This window comes from Panulirus ornatus, chromosome 46 (genome assembly GCF_036320965.1).
Source record: "Panulirus ornatus isolate Po-2019 chromosome 46, ASM3632096v1, whole genome shotgun sequence".
Lineage (NCBI taxonomy): Eukaryota > Metazoa > Arthropoda > Malacostraca > Decapoda > Palinuridae > Panulirus > Panulirus ornatus.
In genome coordinates this window covers 509,462-529,452 of record NC_092269.1, presented here as the reverse complement: position 1 = coordinate 529,452, position 19,991 = coordinate 509,462, and the positions used below count along the sequence as shown (strand labels likewise).

The following is a 19,991-nucleotide window of genomic DNA, read 5'->3' as shown; positions in this document are numbered from 1 at the left end:
GCAACAGTAAGTGACTGTCGCTAATTGAGTCTGAACGTCGCGCTGTGTGTCACTATCCGCCAGACTATGAATGATGCACCATTTCTAAACGACTACAACTGCACAATGTGTATGAATAGCGCGTTAAGACTGAATATTTGCCAGGCAGCGAGTGTGAGTGATGAATGTTAAATGGCATAAGGAATACAGATGTAATTCATTGTGACTAGGAACGACAGTTGTTATACATTTCAGACGCAAGCATCATGAGAGTTGTAGGTTATGAGAGACGTAACTCATAGATGTTGTGAGTTATGAGACATGTGACCTGCGGGTGTTGTTTTATATATATATATATATATATATATATATATATATATATATATATATATATATATATATATATATATATATACATATTCCTATGAGTCCATGGGGAAAATGAAACACATTTTCCCCATGGACTCATGGGAATATCTTGATCATGCGCAAAATTGTATATATATATATATATATATATATATATATATATATATATATATATATATATATATATATATATATATGATATTTGCTGTTATAACAAATCGTATCAATCAATTATGTCATCTATAGATTTTCATGTATGAATAACAATATTTCATGCGTTCAGCAAATGCATAATTAGCCATTGCCTTGGGTCGCGCTAAACATGTTACCAGAGGCAAAAAATTCCACTGAAATCCAGAGAGTCTCACCGAAGACAAAGAGGATTGCAGCGCAGAAGGTGTAACACTGCAGAAGACCCATCCGAAGTAAGTAACTATGCAATCAAAAATTGATCATACATAGCAAGGAAGCGTACAAACAGCTAAAAGGATTTTAACTTAACGGTGAGATGAAATTTGGAAACAATGCAGACGATATGCTTTACGTCATAGCATCGACAGTGGTGCCACCATCCCATCGTTGTACATCCAACTATAACAGATGCCAAATGTCGCCTGTGAGAACCCGTGAGTACAATCAACTTCCTTGCTGGGTATTCTATGGTCTTGGTGCAGCCAGAGTCAGTGTGTTGAGGGTTGGTGTGATAGGTGGTGGATGTGTGTTCACCGTGGAAAACCAGTTAGTACTCGTGATTATTTTGATTTTACATGTAACATTATGCACTTCTGTAGTTAGTTCCACTTGTCGGTAACTGTTGAGGAGCAAAACCTAAGGTAATGCGTTTGATGTTGATATTAAGGGTCGTTGTTACTGGTTCTGTAATGGAGAGGCCTTGAGCTGTCTTAACGAGTGTTCCAGTACTTTTTGAAAAGTCTCTTAAGAGGTTTCGCTCCACTTCAGGGTAGAAGTTTCGTTAAAATAAGGGTAATACTTTTGGTCATAGCAACAAACAACTGGGTATCGTGTGTGTAAACACTCCTACGCTTGGTATATTGGAAACCACGTTGTATATATAGCAGCCACATTTCCATTATACGCTTCCAGTGCACCATATCATGTTAATGATAATCCTAAATAGATAAGAGATTACGGTTTAACAACTGTTATTGTTTTAAGGGCTATAATTGATTCAAACAAGTAGAGGAACACCTCTTGAATAAGTTAAAAGCAGTCACCATCGTTTCATCACTGTATACCTAGTTATATAGGTATAGTTATGTGTATGTTAACTACTATATTGCTATAATGCACCCAACGTGAAGATATTCATCGATTAATGTTCACCATTAAAGACATATGTCAACACAGTATTACTGCAGTTCAGCAAGTACGTAACTTTACATCATTCAATGTTCACCATAGATACACAATGTACGTCAACACAGTACTGCTGCAGTTCAAGCAGTATGTAACCTAACATTACATATAATGTTCTCCTTTAAATACATACTGTATGTCAACGAGATGCTATTGCAATTCAACCTATATTTAACTTGGCATCACGTAATGCTCAACGAATCACCACTAAATGTATAATGTTTAACCCATAAAATTACCTCTGTAGAATTTCCTGTACCATGAAGAAAGACTACACTCGTGATTATCCATAGCGCAGAAATATCCAGCCCCACCTTGATCTTAAGTTCTTCCCTGGTTATCTAATTATCATGACCACCAGTTATGTAATTCCTCAACCGTATATTTTCAGCCGAATAGCTGCCTGAATCGAATAACCAGTTCTTTATTTATTTGTTATTTTACGCTAACCAAGTGTCTGTTGCTCTGACCAAATAGTGTGCCTTCTCCCCCTCTCTCCCTCGTCATATCCTCCCCGGGAGCGAGGGAGGAGGAAGAAGGGGTGAATGAGGGACTGCGACGGTGCCACATTTCTAACAGTTGTACCCAGTAGTGGAGAACTGATGCAGACGCTGTACTTAGGTCAATAGTTTGTTCTTTCCTAATCACGTGTTTCAGCCGTTTCACTTCATTGTTTAGCGTTTCAATATTGACAAGAGAAGCGGTTTCATGACTAAATTCTTAAACGGAATAAAGATGGTAAGATTTTACCGTCTTTCGAGATGATATTATCACCGCGTCTGTATTGTGAGTCTATAGTATCACCTCTACAACAACATGTGATTTAAACCGATGGGGACAGTCACTCACGCCTGTCTGTAGATGAGGAATTGTCAGTCAGAGATGGTCAACTGGTTACCGTGTTGTAGTTGTGAGGAGTTTTGAGAGCACCGTAGAGCCACACGTCTCAAGACCTTTGGCAAACTGTTAGGTGAAATTTATTTTTATTACAAAACCCAAAACTTTGATGTCCCAGAAACGCCCAGCATGAGTAAAGTTAACCGAATGGAGGTAACTTAGTGCTATATTTCATCGTTACCTATCTACTGTGATTGCTCTTACTCTAGCTTAGCCTGATTGACTGACACACTCATCCTAGCTTGTCATGATGTACTGACTGTCTCATCCTAGCTTAACTTCGCGTACTTTTTCTCACCCCTTCATGAGATCCAAGTCTCATACTGACCTTGCATGACTGGAATAATTCTGAAGGCTGAATATCCCATAAAACAGCCTGACCAATATTCTACAGTGCCACTTTGGTCTCTAGTTTACAATATTCCCACTTTCAACAGTGTTTCAGAGAGAACCTGAAACTCTGCTCTGATCATTCCCTCTCCGGTGTCGGAAAATCCAATTCGGTAGGATGACGACAGGGAATATATTTATCCCCACCAGTCTTAACTCACACTATAACTGTGTTCCTGGCCGCTGGTTGGTAGTTTATAAAGGGTCATTTCGTCTGGGCTGAATATTGACTGTTTCAAAGAAGGAAAAATATGTGAGGAGAATTACGGACTGAAAACTTTGAGAGGATTGTTCAAGCTGTGGGACGCCAAGGAAAAGATTCCCCAAGAGGCAGGAGTTTTCTTGGAGTCCAAATTCTTAGGAAGAAAGTGAAAGACGGTGCATCAAGAATTCTGGTAGGAACGCGAAGTATTGGCTGTAGGAATTAAGTTCGACCAAAGATCATCACCTTCGTGAAGGGGGAGGATGTGAGGCGAAGAGGTTCTTCATTTATTAACTTGAGGAAGGAGTCGTGGGACGAGTGTACGTACATACGAAGTGAAACTGTCACCTCAGCAAACACTGGACGAATCTGATGATTATCGTGCAGGGTTGTCCCAGGGGAGAGGCGAACCTTACCGAGGATATATTTATTTCTTTGAGTTGTGTCTGGCGGAGATTATTATAGACTCCGGTTATTGTTTCCAGTCGTTGAATGTGTGTTTCATCTCATTGGAAATTTCACATTAGATGTATTTACAAACAACGTTTCTGAAACGATGGATAAGTTACCTTTATGACATAGTGTAGATGCCTCCTTTCCCCGTGGGTAAATATGTTTCCTACACGGAGAAGGAATCTTCTCTATTTTTCATTTGGAAGTAGACACCATTAGCTACTGTCAGAGACAGATGGTTAGTGGCGAAATTCCAATGGGTTAAATGAACCTAGTATTTATCTCCTCCTCTGGGTAAAGGAAACTGCGGATCCCATCTCCACTGGCCCCGTGGGTGGCCTGAATGGATAAGTCACCTGCAGATTCAAGTGTCCAAATCTCGGAAATAAAAACTGCAGACGAGTTCATTATGGCACGTGTTCCCAACTTTAGTTTTTATCTTGAATCTGTGTAGTTTTTCGAGTTGGTCTCCTGGAGGTTGGTGTGACATCAGGTAGTGAGGGGTGGCCACTTGGAGGGCACTTAATGACGTCATATAATGATGGTTGGCCACTTGGAAGGTGCTGTGTGACGTCATGTCCTCGACCTTCTAGCCTGTTTAGATATCTTGGAAAGTATGAAATACTCTGTCTCTTTGTGTATCTCTCTGTCAGTCTGCCATCTGTCTCTTACCTCTGTCAAACAACCGTGCCCCAGAAGCAGCCATTCTATGCCAGGGCCGGCTGGTGTGAGCAACAATCAAGACGCAGCTAAAACCTTCGCTAACTTTTTAACTTGGCGAAAATTTTGTCTGCAAGTCCTGGTAATTAGCGCGATAATACTCAGCCAGAGTTTGTCTTCACTGTTGTCTCAGCCCGGCTAACGAGGAGGCCGGGTCGCCTCCACCCCTGAGGAAGGTGTTGACCCCCTCACTTACCTTCGTTAGCCTTCACGGAGGGGCGTCAATCACCGCCCGTTGCCTCGTTAGCGTACGAGGAGTTGACAACCACCGCTTGTAATCTGGTTACGCTGTCACGAATCACCGCTCGTTAACTTGTTACAGAGTCGCCACTCACCTCGTTACGGCTGAGTGAGTCGCCAATCAGGATCCGTTACCGCTCGAACACACTCAGGCCTGGGCGATGCAGACCAGCCAGACGCAGGCCATCTCACCAACATACACCGTCTCCTGATGACAAAAAAAAGAAAAACTAGGTTCATTATTCCCTATTCGTATGATCTGTTTTCTACTGACAATCGGTCAGCGGCAAACAGGTACTTAGTTCACTACTCAGGCTACTTCCTTGCTGCATTAAAAACATTGTGTATATCTCCTTAGTAGCACAAAGGTGGGAGGAAACACTACACGTCAATATTTTTCTATCCAGAACATAGGCAGGGCCAAATGTGTGACGGTGTAATAACTGCTACAATCTTAAAAAAGATATAACAGCAGCAGCAGCAGCAGCAGTAGGGACAATTGCTGTAGTGTGTAAGTGTGACGGATTCTGACTTAAGCTATTCATGACTATCAAACCCAACACCACGCATGCAACTGAGTCATTATATATATATATATATATATATATATATATATATATATATATATATATATATATATATATATATATATATATATATATATAATGTATCTGTACTGTTCAAATGGTGGCTCAATAACTGTTTCTTCCAGAGACATCACAAAGAACAGACACATGTGTGTTCATGCCTCTTTATTCCACCTGAGACCAAAGACGTATGTAAGTCTCCCATTTCCGTCCTGTGTTCTCCTCATCCCCCTACCGTGATCTAGCCCTCCACTCCCCCCCTCCACCCCCACCCCCTCCCTCACAAAAGCTACCCCCCACTTCCCATACTCTAGTGTTCCTATTCTGTTCTTATGCTGGTTATTCTTATTCTGTATATCTGTTCTCAACAGGTCCAGACGCCAAACAGCTGCCCATAGTTCCAGATGGACACTTCCAGGTGCCGGCCAGCGAGAGATTCATCTGTTGATAGACACACACACACACAGAACGATAGTGGCGTATATTGCGACTAAGCAATCCTCCACTGGGCTTGCCTAACTAAGGTGCTGAAAGGTAAACTTCTGACGTGGGCACTGTCTTACTATATCCCTTAACGTTTGTAGAAAAGCAAGTAGGCCTTCCCTATGTAACCAAGATTAAATTCCACAACACCTTCTATACCTTCAGATCCTCAGAATCACTATTGTAGAGTTCTATGCGTCCATATTGACAGATACGTCCTCTGTGATATCCAGTTACTTAGTATAGATTGCTGCCTCAAGTTGGTTCGTCCCTTCAACTTTACTCTAACAAGTCACACATAGGACACATGTTCTGGGTAAACACTCTCACAACTTTCTCCACACTCAAAGATTTAGCGAAGTTTTCCTGAGTTTATGTGGCCAGGGTAGAGCCTGTCGGCTGATTGCGCGTGCGCGCATGTGTGTGTGTGTGTGTGTGTGTGTGTGTGTGTGTGTGTGTGTGTGGCCAGACCACTGAATGAAATCACAAAATTAACTGGATCACCCTCCTCAGTTAACACCTAAGCATTGTATACTCATATGTTGTCAACAGTCAACACACAATACTCTCTCTCTCTCTCTCTCTCTCTCTCTCTCTCTCTCTCTCTCTCTCTCTCTCTCTCTCTCTCTCTCTCTTCATTCTACCTCCTCTCATTTCAGGTATTTCTCCTTCTCGGTCTGATTCTCTCTCTTTTGTTCTAGCTTTCTCTTTTCTTTCACTCTCTCTTTTTTCTTTCTTTCCAGGAACTTGACTTGCTGCTGCTGTTGTATTTCTGGCGTATAGCTTGACCTGCAGTTGATGTAGTTATGCCGTATAACTTGACTTGCTGCTGCTGTATTTACGGGGTATAACTTGACTTGTTGCTAATGTAGGTATGGCGTATAACTTGATCTGCTGCTGTTGTAGCAAAGCGTCTAACTTAACTTGCCTCTGATGTAAATTAAGATCAAGTGGATGATATAATTCAGGTGAAGTGTAACTTCTGTGATGACGACTCATCCCAGTATCTTCCACATGCAGGAACAAAAACATTTTTGCCATTTCCGATCAGATTTCTTCTCTTATGTGACTAAAAACTGAGAATAACATCATATGTTGGACACAGCAAAAACTTTTTAGTAAGTTATTGTCTTTCTTCTGTAATTAAGTGTAAAGTGAGGGACAAAATCTTTTTCTTGTAATTTTTGTTCCCTCTCACTTGCATCGTAAGAATGGTCCTCCGTAGCTACTAACGAATATTTTGATCCACAACAAAACATGTGTAGCAAGTCTAACATTCATACCATCGCTCTTCCGTCCGACAGCTACCCGTGCTAGGCGGTGTTGCTCACACAAGGTCAACATGGTGACGGAAGGACTTTACAAGCCAAGGACGGATTAGTTTTCTGCTCGTATGATGCACATCTGGCCTCGGTATGAACGAACCCAACGGCTAACGGAGGCAACCAACGGTAAGGGGGAGGCAGCCAAGGGCTAACGGAAGTAGGCAAAGGATAACTGAGAGGAAGGTTAGTGATGTATCGTGTGAGGTAATAGGGCAGGAAACAGCCACTTTAAGACCCCACCAGGTGGATAGTGGGAGAGAAAAGGTGTGGAAAGCGACTGTAGGATGTAGCACGGTGTCAACTTGATAGGTCTTTGGGCTTCATGACTCGTAGGATAAAAGTATCAAAAATAAGTATAAAAGTTCAAAGGTTTTCATCTCGGTATACTTGTTAAGTAAAGACAAGAAACACGCACATACACACACACACACACACACACACACACACACACACACACACACTATGATAGTGTATCTCTCCTCCTGCAGGCCAGACTGGGTCGTTGGTCCCTCTCATCTCAATGATGTGTATGTTGATAGTCACACTGGCGCAGTCATCTCTAACATCATCTTGTCCACTATCATGCGCGTGCCTTTACTCTTTGTGAGACGAGTTATCATGCGAATCTTCCAAAGAAAATAAGAAACAAATATGAGTTTTCTGATTAACATAATGAAGAAAATAATTTGCCTAAAGGAATGAAGGGAGGAATATGTCGCATAAAGAATTGATAGAAACGTTATCGCCTAAAGTAAAGAGAAGTCACCTGAAGGAAATGGGTGAGAAAAGACGGGGCTACTTATACGACGGAATGGATATGGGAATAGTAGAGCCTAAAGGAAATAGGGAAGAAAATATTTTCTCTTAAAGGAAAAAAAAAATGACGTCAAAAAACTGGCCTGGTTGCTGATCGGGAAATTGGGTGAGCGACGCTGATTGTCCGGGAGGTGAGGCCTCACTCCTCACACCACAGCCCGGGAGGTGAGGCCTCACTCCTCACACCACAGCCCGGGAGGTGAGGCCTCACTCCTCACACCACAGCCCGGGAGGTGAGGCCTCACTCCTCACACCACAGCCCGGGAGGTGAGGCCTCACTCCTCACACCACAGCCCGGGAGGTGAGGCCTCACTCCTCACACCACAGCCCGGGAGGTGAGGCCTCACTCCTCACACCACAGCCCGGGAGATGAGGCCTCACTCCTCACACCACAGCCCGGGAGGTGAGGCCTCACTCCTCACACCACAGCCCGGGAGGTAAGGCTTTACTCGTAATACAAAACCTCCTCCTATATTCTGCCCATGTAACTATCTCACTTTGATGTTTTTGTCATCTTTCCATCGTTACTTTTGTATACATCCGTCATGTTAGTACCTTGATTTCATAAGTTTGTTACATATCCGCTGCCACATCTCCATATCTTTCCATATATCCAGATTTTCCACGTTTTTGTGAAATTTGTACCAACACATCTCCATCCCCCTTCCCGACCTGGCAGAGGCCAGGACGAGACCATCGTAAGAGGGTTAACTATTCATCCCGTCAAACGACTCTCAACATATCCACGACACAATACATACGTTGATGAGCATTAATTACTCTTGCGTTTGTCGATGCATGATGATGTGGGACGTGTTGATGCATGATGATGTGGGACGTGTTGATACATGATGATGTGGGACGTGTTGATGCATGATGATGTGGGACGTGTTGATGCATGATGATGTGTGACGTGTTGATACATGATGATGTGGGACGTGTTGATGCATGATGATGTGGGACGTGTTGATGCATGATGATGTGGGACGTGTTGATGCATGATGATGTGGAACGTGTTGATGGATGATGATGTGGGACGTGTTGATGCATGATGATGTGGGACGTGTTGATGCATGATGATGTGGGACGTGTTGATGCATGATGATGTGGGACGTGTTGATACATGATGATGTGAGACGTGTTGATACATGATGATGTGGGACGTGTTGATACATGATGATGTGGGACGTGTTGATACATGATGATATGGGACGTGTTGATGCTTGATGATGTGGGACGTGTTGATGCAGTGTCTTGGTCAGTATAGGTGCATAACCTGCCTGAGTGGACAGTTTGCTGTCTTCTCTTATCTCATCCCGAGGGACAACAAGCCAAGAACTGCTGTAACGGTGAAGGAACTAATGAATCCACGGTCTTCTTAAAGTAAGCGAGCACTTCCCCCTCGGGAAACCTAACCAGCAGTAAACCAAACAGATTGCTAGGTGTTGTCACTATGTGGTCACTGTGGTAAAGTGGACTGCAGCGTGACGCACTGTTAATCTTGAGACACGGGTTCAAGACCCACATCAGCGTGGGACTATTACTATGTATAGGGTAGTGAACCTCCCAGATCCCTGGTGACAGGTCGCTCCCTTCTTGCCTCTTAGTCATGATGCTTATACATTTCCCCTTCCTCACCCCTCTCCCTCCCTCCCTCTCCCCTCAACACACCCACCACCACACACACTTGCTTCATCACACATCCTCATACCCTCATCCCTACACACACATATCCACATTTGGATACATCTTCACACACACACACACACACACACACACACACACACACGTCGCGCGCGGGCCACACCAGCGGTTCAGGCAGCATGGCGTCATTACCAACAACTAATGTTTTCAATAAACTGGGCGGCCGCTGTCCTCCTTACCGTTGAAGCAACGGAATATCGGCCGAGAGCGGCACCAATGAGGGAATCACAGGTATTTACTAGCCATGCTGGTGCGGGGGAAGGCCAAGTTGGTGCTGGAGGATGGCCAAGTTAGCGTGACAGGAAGGCCAAGTTAGTGCATGATAAATGCTAAGTTTATGCGAAAGGAGGGCCAAGGTAGCGTAAAATCAGCGTCAAGTTAATTTGAGAGGAAGGCTAAGTGGGTGTGAGAGGGAGGCCTGTGCGAGAGGAAGGCCAACTTAGTGCAAGATAAATGTTAAGTTAAAGCGAGAGGAGGAATAAGTTGGTGCTGGAGGAAGGATAAGTTTAGTTCGAGAGAATGGCCAAGTTGATGCGAAAGAAAGCTATGTTAGATTGAGAAGAGGGTCAAGTGCGAGAGGATGGTCAAGTTGGTGCGAGAGGAAGGCTATGTTCGGGTGAGAAGAGGGTCAAGTTGAGAGAGATGGCCAAGTTGGTGCGAGAGCAAGGCGGGCTACCGGCTCTCCTAGTGTTTCCTTTGTTTACACTACGCCAAGAGAATTTTAGACACTATTTTTTTTTCTGGTTCACACGTGCAGCGAGGGCCGTGGGCTGGCAGGAGCGTGGGCTGGCAGGGGATATTGAAGGGGAAAAATGTTTGATTCCAGCGTAGGAATATTTGGCAGGGAATTCCTGGACGGATATTTAGGGGAGATTATTTCGAGTGGATGTTTGGGGAAGAGCATGCGGGAGTCACTGGAAATGGGGGGCTTAGTTCTAGGGATAGAATGGATGTGAGTGAGAGACTGGCAGCGTGTTGGGGAGGCTAATGTTGGGGAGAGTATGGGTGTGTCAGGAGGTTAGTGGAGGGGAAAATGTGATTGTGGTGAGAAGCTAGTGATGGGGAGAGCGCGAGTGTGGTTGGGTGGTCAATGCTGGGAAAAGGGTGTGTGTGTGGGAGGTTAGTGTCAGGGGAAAGAGTAAGTTTGGTGGAGAGACTGGGACTGGATAGATGAGTGCTGGAGAGAGAGGGAGTGTGCAGGGGAGCGACACGTGCTCAAGGGTCATACCGTCATGCTCAGGGTTCATACCGTCTTATTCAAGGGCCATACCATCGTACTCAGAGACCATATCGTCGTAGTCAGGGGCTGTATGGTTTTAGTTTTATTTTCTTCGTTCCCGTAGGAGAACAGGACCTACGTACGTAGATGGGTGAGAGTCCCAGAGCACAACGACCAGATCTTCAAGCGTCTTAATAACCTGCCCCTTACATCACAAAGACTTCTGGTTGAGATCCTCGTCTCCATAATATAATATAGAAGGCTTCCGGATCTCAGGGGAACATGTAAACAGTTGTAGTTATGGGAAAATGTTAAATATTTACGGTGTTTACATACCTTACCCACGTAGACTTCACTGACGTTTAATCTTTTGTAAGTCTTGGAGGAGGAAGCCCAGGAGGCTTTGGATAGGACGTGTTCTAACAGCACCAGTCGCAGGGGATTTCCGAGGGATGTGTTGCCCCCACTCCAGCCCAAGGTGCTATGGGCGAGACGTGTGCTACTATCGCCAAAGGTCATGAAAGGAAAGTGTTGCACCAGCCCCAAGCACCGTGGTTGGGACGGTGTTCCAGAGCCCCAAATGCCAGGGGGTGGAACCTGTTTCACCAATTCCAACCCCAGAGATGCGAGATATGAGTTAGGTTATCCATTCACTCACCCTCTGACACTCTCTTGACCCTGCCTCCACCCACCCCAGCCCGACCACCGCCCGCTGGCCCACCACCCGGCCCGCAGGGCTGGAGCGGCCATAAAGTTTTCCTTTAGACAATACAGAAACGTGGGTGGTACTCCATTATCTTCTGTACCAACAGAGATGGAGGCAGGGCTACCTCTCTCTCTCTCTCTCTCTCTCTCTCTCTCTCTCTCTCTCTCTCTCTCTCTCTCTCTCTCTCTCTCTCTCTCTCCATTCTCCATCTTCTTATCTCTGAGACTCGCAACACCAGAAATCGAAAATCAATCGGCCATCTCTGGTGCGTTAATACTGGGGGGTGCTGGGGTGAGAGGGTGCTGGAGTAGGAGGGTATTGGAGTCGGTGGCTGCTCGGGTGGGAAGGTGCTGTGGTGGGAAGGTGCTTAGATGGGAAGGTGCTGGGGTAAGAGGAATCTGGGATTGAACGGTGCTTGGGTGGGAGAGTGCTGGGGTCAAAGGGTGCTGGTGAGAGTAATAAGGTGAGAGGGAGCTCTGTTGGAGGGAGCTGGGATAGGAGGGTACTAGAGTGCGCTGATACTGGGGTTGAAGGGTGCTGAGGCTGGAGGATATTCGGATGTAAGGGTGCTGGAATGGGAGGTTGCTAGAAGGGATGGATGCTAGGGTGGGAAGACGCTGGAGTGAGAGGACGCTTCGGTAGGAAAGTGCTGGGATGGGAGGGTGGCAGGTTGGGAAGGTGGCAGGAGAGGGTGCTGGGTGGGGTTTGGCCAGGTGGAAAGATGGCTGGAAAGATGGGAGGGTGGCAGGATGGGTCTCTGAGGAGGGAGATACCTTGGAAATAGGGTGTTTGGGTGAAGGCCGGGGTGGGAGGGTACTGAGGCAAGTGGCGAGGCTTGCTTTTCTCCTCCTTTCCTTTCATCCATTATTGCAGTTTTGATCTTCCTTGACATCGCATATATTACTTCACTTGACCTCCCTTAACACTTCCGTTACTACTTTAATACCTTCCCTTCCCCCCTTAACACCTCACTTACTACCTTCCCTCACTTTCCTTAACACCCAAGATCCTAACCTTCGAACCTCAAAAAGCGTCTCCTTCCACCTCGAGTTACGCCTCTCCTATCCCTCACTTAAATCCACCCCTCACATCATGCGCTTCCCTCACATCTCCTCCCTTCCCATCACCCACTCCCCCCATACCAATGCGTCCGATCTCATCACCTCTCCCCTTCAACCACCCCCTAACATCATCCCCTCCCTCTGCACATTTAGCATCACTGCCTCTTCTCGTCGTCACAATAGTTCGTCCCCTTTATGAAAATCGCTGTGAAAGATATCAAAGGAGTATTGCTCTCTCTCTCTCTCTCTCTCTCTCTCTCTCTCTCTCTCTCTCTCTCTCTCTCTCTCTCTCTCTCTCTCCGCCCTGCTGTGCTCCCCACACACCATCCTACCATACCGGCCTACACTCCACCCCACATACCACCCCACAGTCCACCGTAAAATACAACCCCACGTACCACCACCCTACATACCACCCCACAGCCCACCCTACCATACAACCCTACATAACTGCCCGCCATATGCACCACACATCACCCTGCCATACACATGTGACTTCAGTGTAGTACTGATGGTGTCACACAAACACGGCATCTCCATTTTGTGACATCAGAGACCAGTCAGCAATCCGAAAGCCAGGCAGTCAAGGTTCCGGATCCACATGTATCCGGAGTGAATGATGTCTTTGCGGGAGAAGGTTACGTCTTCCTATCTGTGTATGTGTGTCTGCCCACCTCACTCAGATGGCTCGAGACATCCGTAACATCATCATGGACGCCTCAGCGTCATATGCATGACTACAGTTCCCACCATCCATGTTGCCCCTCACAGCACCAACCCTCAGTGTCTCAACCAGGACTACCACCATCACAAATCCTTAACTCACCATCCCTCCCCTCCTTACCCCCTACCATCACAGTCACAACCATCCATCCCCTCCTCTGTACCCCCTACCATCACAGTCACAACCATCCATCCCCTCCTCTGTACCCCCTACCATCACAGTCACAACCATCCATCCCCTCCTCTGTACCCCCTACCATCACAGTCACAACCATCCATCCCCTCCTCTGTACCCCCTACCATCACAGTCACAACCATCCATCCCCTCCTCTGTACCCCCTACCATCACAGTCACAGCCACCCCTCCCCTCTGTACCCCCTACCATCACAGCCACAACCATCCATCCCTCCTTACTCTCTACTATCACAATCACAGTCACAACCATCCATCCCCCTACTACCACAATCACATCCATCCACAACACAGTAATAACAAAAGGTATGTTTACAGGTGATCATCCTGACAAAAACAAAATGTGTTCTGTGCAGTGGGGTTCCATTAATTGAAAAGGGTTTCCATCAGCACAAAAGGGTTCCATTATTACAAAGGGGCTACATCAAAACCCAGGGGCTCCATCACTACCTTGAGGCTCCATCAATATCCACAGGTTCAGTCATTAATCAGAGCCTCCATCAGAACAACTAACCCCCGGTGCAGTAGATGTAAAATGCACCAAATGTAAATGATCCAGTTTGCCAATAAGCATGTCATGCCTTTCCACGATCCGGCTGGAAAGCATATATTACACGCAGCAAAGACTGTCCAGTCCAAACTTTCTAATAGAGTTTCCTTGGCAGTATCATTCCCACCCCAATACGCATGGTTTCGTTCGCATCTTTTCTCCTTCCGGTAGTTAAGCCAAAAAGAAAGATGGTTGTGAGGTGCCTTCGCCTTTACTATCCTGTTTCCACCGTTGTTTCTGGACCTATACAAAAGATATCCTCATTGTAGACCATCAGATATCCTGTTATCTGCCCACCCCCGTCTACCCAGTGGCTCTGTTTGTATGATGGGGCTCCATTCGCATCTAGGAACTCATTACCTCCGAGAGATTCCATCAGTATCCTGGCGATTCAACAGCCAGAAATAACAGCGTGGCATTGAAAGGCTGGAGATGTGATAGCAAAAAAATTCGTCTGTACAGTTGTGAAACACTGGTATAAACTACCACCAACTATAGGAAATATCAAAAACAACAGCACCCTCAGATCAAGGCTGCACACATATTTCAGTAATATCTGTCACCAGTAACTACGACTGGTTTATGACTATCACCAGTAACTACGACTGGTTTATGACTATCACCAGTAACTACGACTGGTTTATGACTATCACCAGTAACTACGACTGGTTTATAACTATTACCAGTAACTGCGACTGGTTTATATCTATCACCAGTAACTACGACTGGTTTATGACTATCACCAGTAACTGCGACTGGTTTATATCTATCACCAGTAACTACGACTGGTTTATGACTATCACCAGTAACTACGACTGGTTTATATCTATCACCAGTAACTACGGATGGTTTATAACTATCACCAGTAACTGCGACTGGTTTATAACAAAAAATATCACAAGTTACTCTGAATAAGTTGGCACCAGCAGCTCTGTCATCACTAAGGCACTTCCTCGGTCCATGAGTATTCAAGGGGTCCATCAGAGTCCAGGGGTCCCGTGGTGAGGTGTGTACCTCGCCCGTGCGGGTTCACTTGCGGTAGGGACGCACCATGGCCGGACGCACCATGGCCGGACGCACCATGGCCGGACGCACCATGGCCGGACGTCCGTCACTTAGCCCCCCCCCCCCTACCCCAACCCCATCGTGAAAAGAGACAGACGTCCTTAGAAAAGCCGGTTTTGTTCTCCTTGTCTGCGAACTAGACAGCTTCTCAGAATTCATTTCTGTGTGGTGACGCGACGGGACAGTCCCCTGCCACTGTCTTTGTTCAGCAGCCGAGGTTACGGTAAGAGGAAGTACACTACAACCACGAGAAATACAGTGGCTACAGCGGGTCTTCACTCGCCTCACAAGACACGACAAGCGAAGACACGGGACTGTTTATGGACAAAACTTTTGTAATTATGAGGAATTTTTTTTATCAACAAAAAATGAAAAGTATATTTTTCACGAGTCCAGGGCATCAGTTCGGCGTGGACCTGTAATCTTGTTGTCATTACGCTCACCTAACATCCATTAACCCCATTACTACCATCCCCCCCCAACTCGTTATCCACCCAACAAACTTTATTTTTGCGTCCCGCTAACCCCTCATCATGGGACGTCATCATGGGACCTGGGGAAAGTTTCCTCATAAAACATAACGAGCGACAGTTACGGACCCATACACAGTTGTGTGTGGCGCGCCATTATCAACACCATTACCACTCACGCCAACCATACCAGCACCATTACCTGCCCTCCCTACCACCGTCATCACTATCCCAGCCACCATCACCACAACCACCACTACCACCATCTCCGTAATCAGTACCACTATAACCACCCCAATCCCTCACCACTACCACCACCCCCTTCCCCACCAACCACGTCTCCTGCACAAATTACCAACACCCAACCCTCGAGCACCACCATATCTGCCACCAACACCATCCCTGTCGACCAACTCATCCCAGCCACCTCACCCCACCAACCTGCCCCAGCCACACACCACCTCACACCACTTACCCACTCCCAGCCACCACCCCACCTCAGACTACCAACCCACCCCCAGCCACCACCCCACATCAGTCCATCAACCCACCGCCAGCCACCGCCCCACCTCAGACCACCAACCCCCAGCCATCACCCCCTAAGTTCCTCTCGACAGAGATAAGTAAAGAGGGTAACAAGACGGCTTTGTTTCGGGTTATCGGCTGGTGGCAGGCGGCTTCTTGCAGCGGTGCGAGTGAGGATGTTGCTCTGCTGGGCGATGTACCACCTCCCCAGCACCAGGGCTTATGGGGTTTCTTCCCTCCCTTATACACAACAGGAGTTGATTATCAGTTTTTTCTTTCCTTCATTCTTCGCTCCAGGCCAGAACGATGGAAAAAATATTTACACGGGTTGTTTGTGTGTGCGGGACTCTGGCTGCAGCAGCACACATAGCCAGCCTAACAGTAGACAGATCCTGAGGGCTTCACCTGAGTCTTGGCTTCGACACCTTAATAACAGATATACATGATTGTTATTCTTCTCGAGAACTTAACCTCAAGACAGTAGTCCAGTTCATTTGTGTGAGGTTACAACGCAACAAAGTGTTTTGGTTAAACCCAAGATACTGACTTGAGGCCAGTGGTGTAAGGTGAAGACAAAACCAAATTAAATCCAGTAATGTGGGATGAAGACACAACCAACTTGAGGCCACTAGTGTGAGATAAATATATAACCAGCTTAAGGCCAGTAGAGTATAATGAAGTGACCAACATATGGTTGTAGTTTGAGCTTTGAACATGAAAAACTCCTACTTCATTCTCTGGGTTTAAGACAAGTGAGATTTTGAGTGTCTACCGTGTTATCGTTTACCCTACTGTGTTATGGTCTCACTAGGACAGAGGCAGGCAGGGTAAACATCATATGAAAATAAGAAAGTTTCTCCTGAAGGATGAAGTTCATCCTCTGCCTTACCATAACCTGACACTCGTGGCTGGGCTGGAGACCATCTCCCTGCGTCAGGGATCAAGGCCCTCATAAAACAAAGACCCTTACCGGGAGGAGAGCCGGTCAGTCTACCTACAGCAAACTGCACCATCCACAACCATAACTCAGTCTTTGTAAACAATAATATCCTCATGAACTGCACCATCCACAACCATAACTCAGTCTTTGTAAACAATAATATCCTCATGAACTGCACCATCCACAACCATAACTCAGTCTTTGCAAACAATAATATCCTCATGAACAAAAGATATTGCACAACTCTGAAACAATTCCTCTGTGCAGTAAAATATGTTCCGAACCAGAATCACAGTCTTCCAGTTAAACAGGAAAGAACCCGACACAAAAGCAATTTCTTTTTTCTTGACTGACATCTCAGTTGGAAAAAATAAAAGACAAAATACACGGCTCCTTCCGCAATAAACCTTGAAAACCCTCAGCAAAACTAGATTAACCTTTTCCCTGATAAATCACAAAGAAAACGTAAAACCTCCTATAAAGCTGGAATTCTCTCTTCTCAGAAGCATCCGAATCTCCTAAAATCAAACGACGAACTACAACGATTGGATTCTGATAGAGTTCTGATGTTGACACAGCAGATAAATACATAATACAAGAAGAAACTACTGTGATTATTTCTGGGAAACCACGAAATCTTCCACGAATGTTGTGTTTTTTTAAGAATTCAAAATAGATTCTAATCATGAACCTCAAAACCAAATTAATTCTGGCCTCCGTAAACCGTTGGAGAGATCCACGACTACAACAGACTTACAGTACCTCCTCTCATGATAAGCCGTGGTAGAATAATATCAGCGCAAGAATAAATCATCATATGATAAAACAAGTGAAAAATGAAAATACGAGGTAACTCCATTGTAGTGAAGAAGGCAATTAAAAATCCGACCTTTGTGGACGGCAAAGTACCTCATATACAACTCAGACAATCTCCCAACACAGTTTCACTTTCATCCGATTTTTCTGAGAGATCCCCGGGCCTCGTCCCCATCTCCACTCTGAGCCAATAAAATCTCAGAATACACATCTCGTCATATTTGTGAGATTCTTTGGACAACCCAGCCGCGGGAGCTTAAATGGACTATCACTTTGGTTATTTCATTTTCATTGTTTATCTTTCATTCCATCAGTTATTGTAGAGTTTCTACAGAATATGTTTTTATATTCGTGTTTTTTGTCCTTTTGTGTATAAGTATGTACTTTTACCTCTGTGTGTGTGTGTGTGTGTGTGTGTGTGTGTGTGTGTGTGTGTGTGTGTACGGAGGTAAAGAGTACCACAGTCTGGCGCTCGAAGGAAAGAGATGTCGAATCTGCCAGACTTCCAGTTGCCAACGGTGACATAGTATCTGCGGGACATGGTAGCCTGTTGGGTGCTGGGTGTGAGACGTAGGCCTAGGGGCCTACTGGGTGCTGGGTGTGAGACGGGGCCTGTCAGGTGCTGGGTGTGGGACGTGGTTGGCTGCCGGGTGAAGCGTGACCTAACTAGCTGAGGAGACACGCAAGGAGCTAACCCTCACGAACAGGAACCAAAGTAATATCCATGAAAGAGAGAAGCATCACTGCGGCAAGGAAAAAGTGATTCAAGTTTGGAAGTGGGAGCGGAGGAACTTCATAAAGTGAACTGCTTTTGACTGAACTTTGTCAAGAAGGAAGTTGAAAGAAGAGCTGCCCAGATGTGTGAGGAGTACCCCATACAGGAACGGACAACCCCTTTTTACAGCTTGAGGAGCTGCTCTAGAGAAAAATATACTTGAAACTGTACAAGAAGTCTCGATTTTGTTGGGGTAAGTCTTGGCTACTTTCTGTGACATGAAATCTACAAAGTAGTTTAGAATTTATAAAATTCAAAGGTCCCAGTCGTCTGTTCTCTTTGAATTCCTTTGTATTCCTTTTGTAAGAGTTAAAGAATTAAACGGTTAAAGGAAATAAGTCCTGAATTTTAGAGAAAGAAGTGGAAAGTACGTTTTGGAACAACCGAATGAGATTAGATCACATTTAGCTCGCAGAGTGATGTTGGCGTTAACCAAGCTAAGTGAAGCAACCGAATTAAAGCTAAAGTTCGGTCTGTGAAGACTGGCGTTTACAAGAAGAGTTCAAAACTATATCATCAACATACGAGTTTAAAAGTTTATTAGTCTTGAGATCATTTATAACTATACGGAAGAGGATAAAAGGCAGAACCTTAGTAAACCACCACCACCGATGGAAAAAGAGTTAGAGGTCGGTCTACCGACAACTACGGCATGAGAGAGGACGACCACATATCACACGACCAGGGATGATATCAGCACGTCTGAGTTTACGGTGGCCATATTGCTGATCAGAGAAAGGCCGATGAGTTTCAAGATATCTGAGGTCGTGAGAAGAGGTTCAGTGGTTCAGCGATACAGAAAGATAGCTCAGTGAACCAGACCTGTTTCTGTTTCCTAGGATGGGCTGTATTCAAGAGGAAGGCACAGTGCTGGGTTGGGACTGAAGGGACACAGACGAGCAAGCAAAGGCGTAAGCTTGAAGGCACACTCCCTCAAGATCCGGGGAGGAATGCCATCTTGTCAGTAACCTCAACTTGTCTGAACTAAAAAGATTGATATTTGAACCTTAGAACAACAGGGGAATAGAATGGGAAGTGAAATTGATGAATGTTGGAATCTTCCATAGGAAAATGAAAGTTAAAGAGGTGCCGAAGAGGATACCTTAACTGTAACAGAAACAGATATGGCTGAGTGAGGACCTACTGAACTGTTGAAGATATTCTTAGAGAAAGATTAGAAAGGTCTGTCAGTAAAAGAGGTGTCGGCATCTTTCTTTATAAAAAGAAGGAATCTCTCTCTCTCTCTCTCTCTCTCTCTCTCTCTCTCTCTCTCTCTCTCTCTCTCTCTCTCTCTCTCTCTCTCTCCCCACACACACACACACACACACACACATATATATATATATATATATATATATATATATATATTTTTTTTTGCTTTGTCGCTGTCTCCCGCGTTTGCGAGG

General features: G+C 45.4%; 1 protein-coding gene across 3 annotated transcripts in view; it reads left to right on the top strand.

Annotated features, from left to right (window-relative positions):
- The first annotated feature begins 985 nt into the window (after window positions 1–985).
- The window catches only part of LOC139763029 (uncharacterized), an 85,337-nt gene continuing 66,331 nt past the window's right edge, over window positions 986–19,991 (top strand). For all 3 annotated transcript variants that reach the window (XR_011716015.1, XM_071688563.1, XM_071688562.1), the window contains exons 1-3: window positions 986–1,086; window positions 5,586–5,748; window positions 7,002–7,148. Coding sequence is in view for 2 of the 3 variants with exons in the window: in XM_071688563.1 (XP_071544664.1) it covers window positions 7,091–7,148 (58 nt within the window). In the remaining variant the exon portion in view is untranslated. The remainder of the gene's footprint in view (window positions 1,087–5,585; window positions 5,749–7,001; window positions 7,149–19,991) is intronic.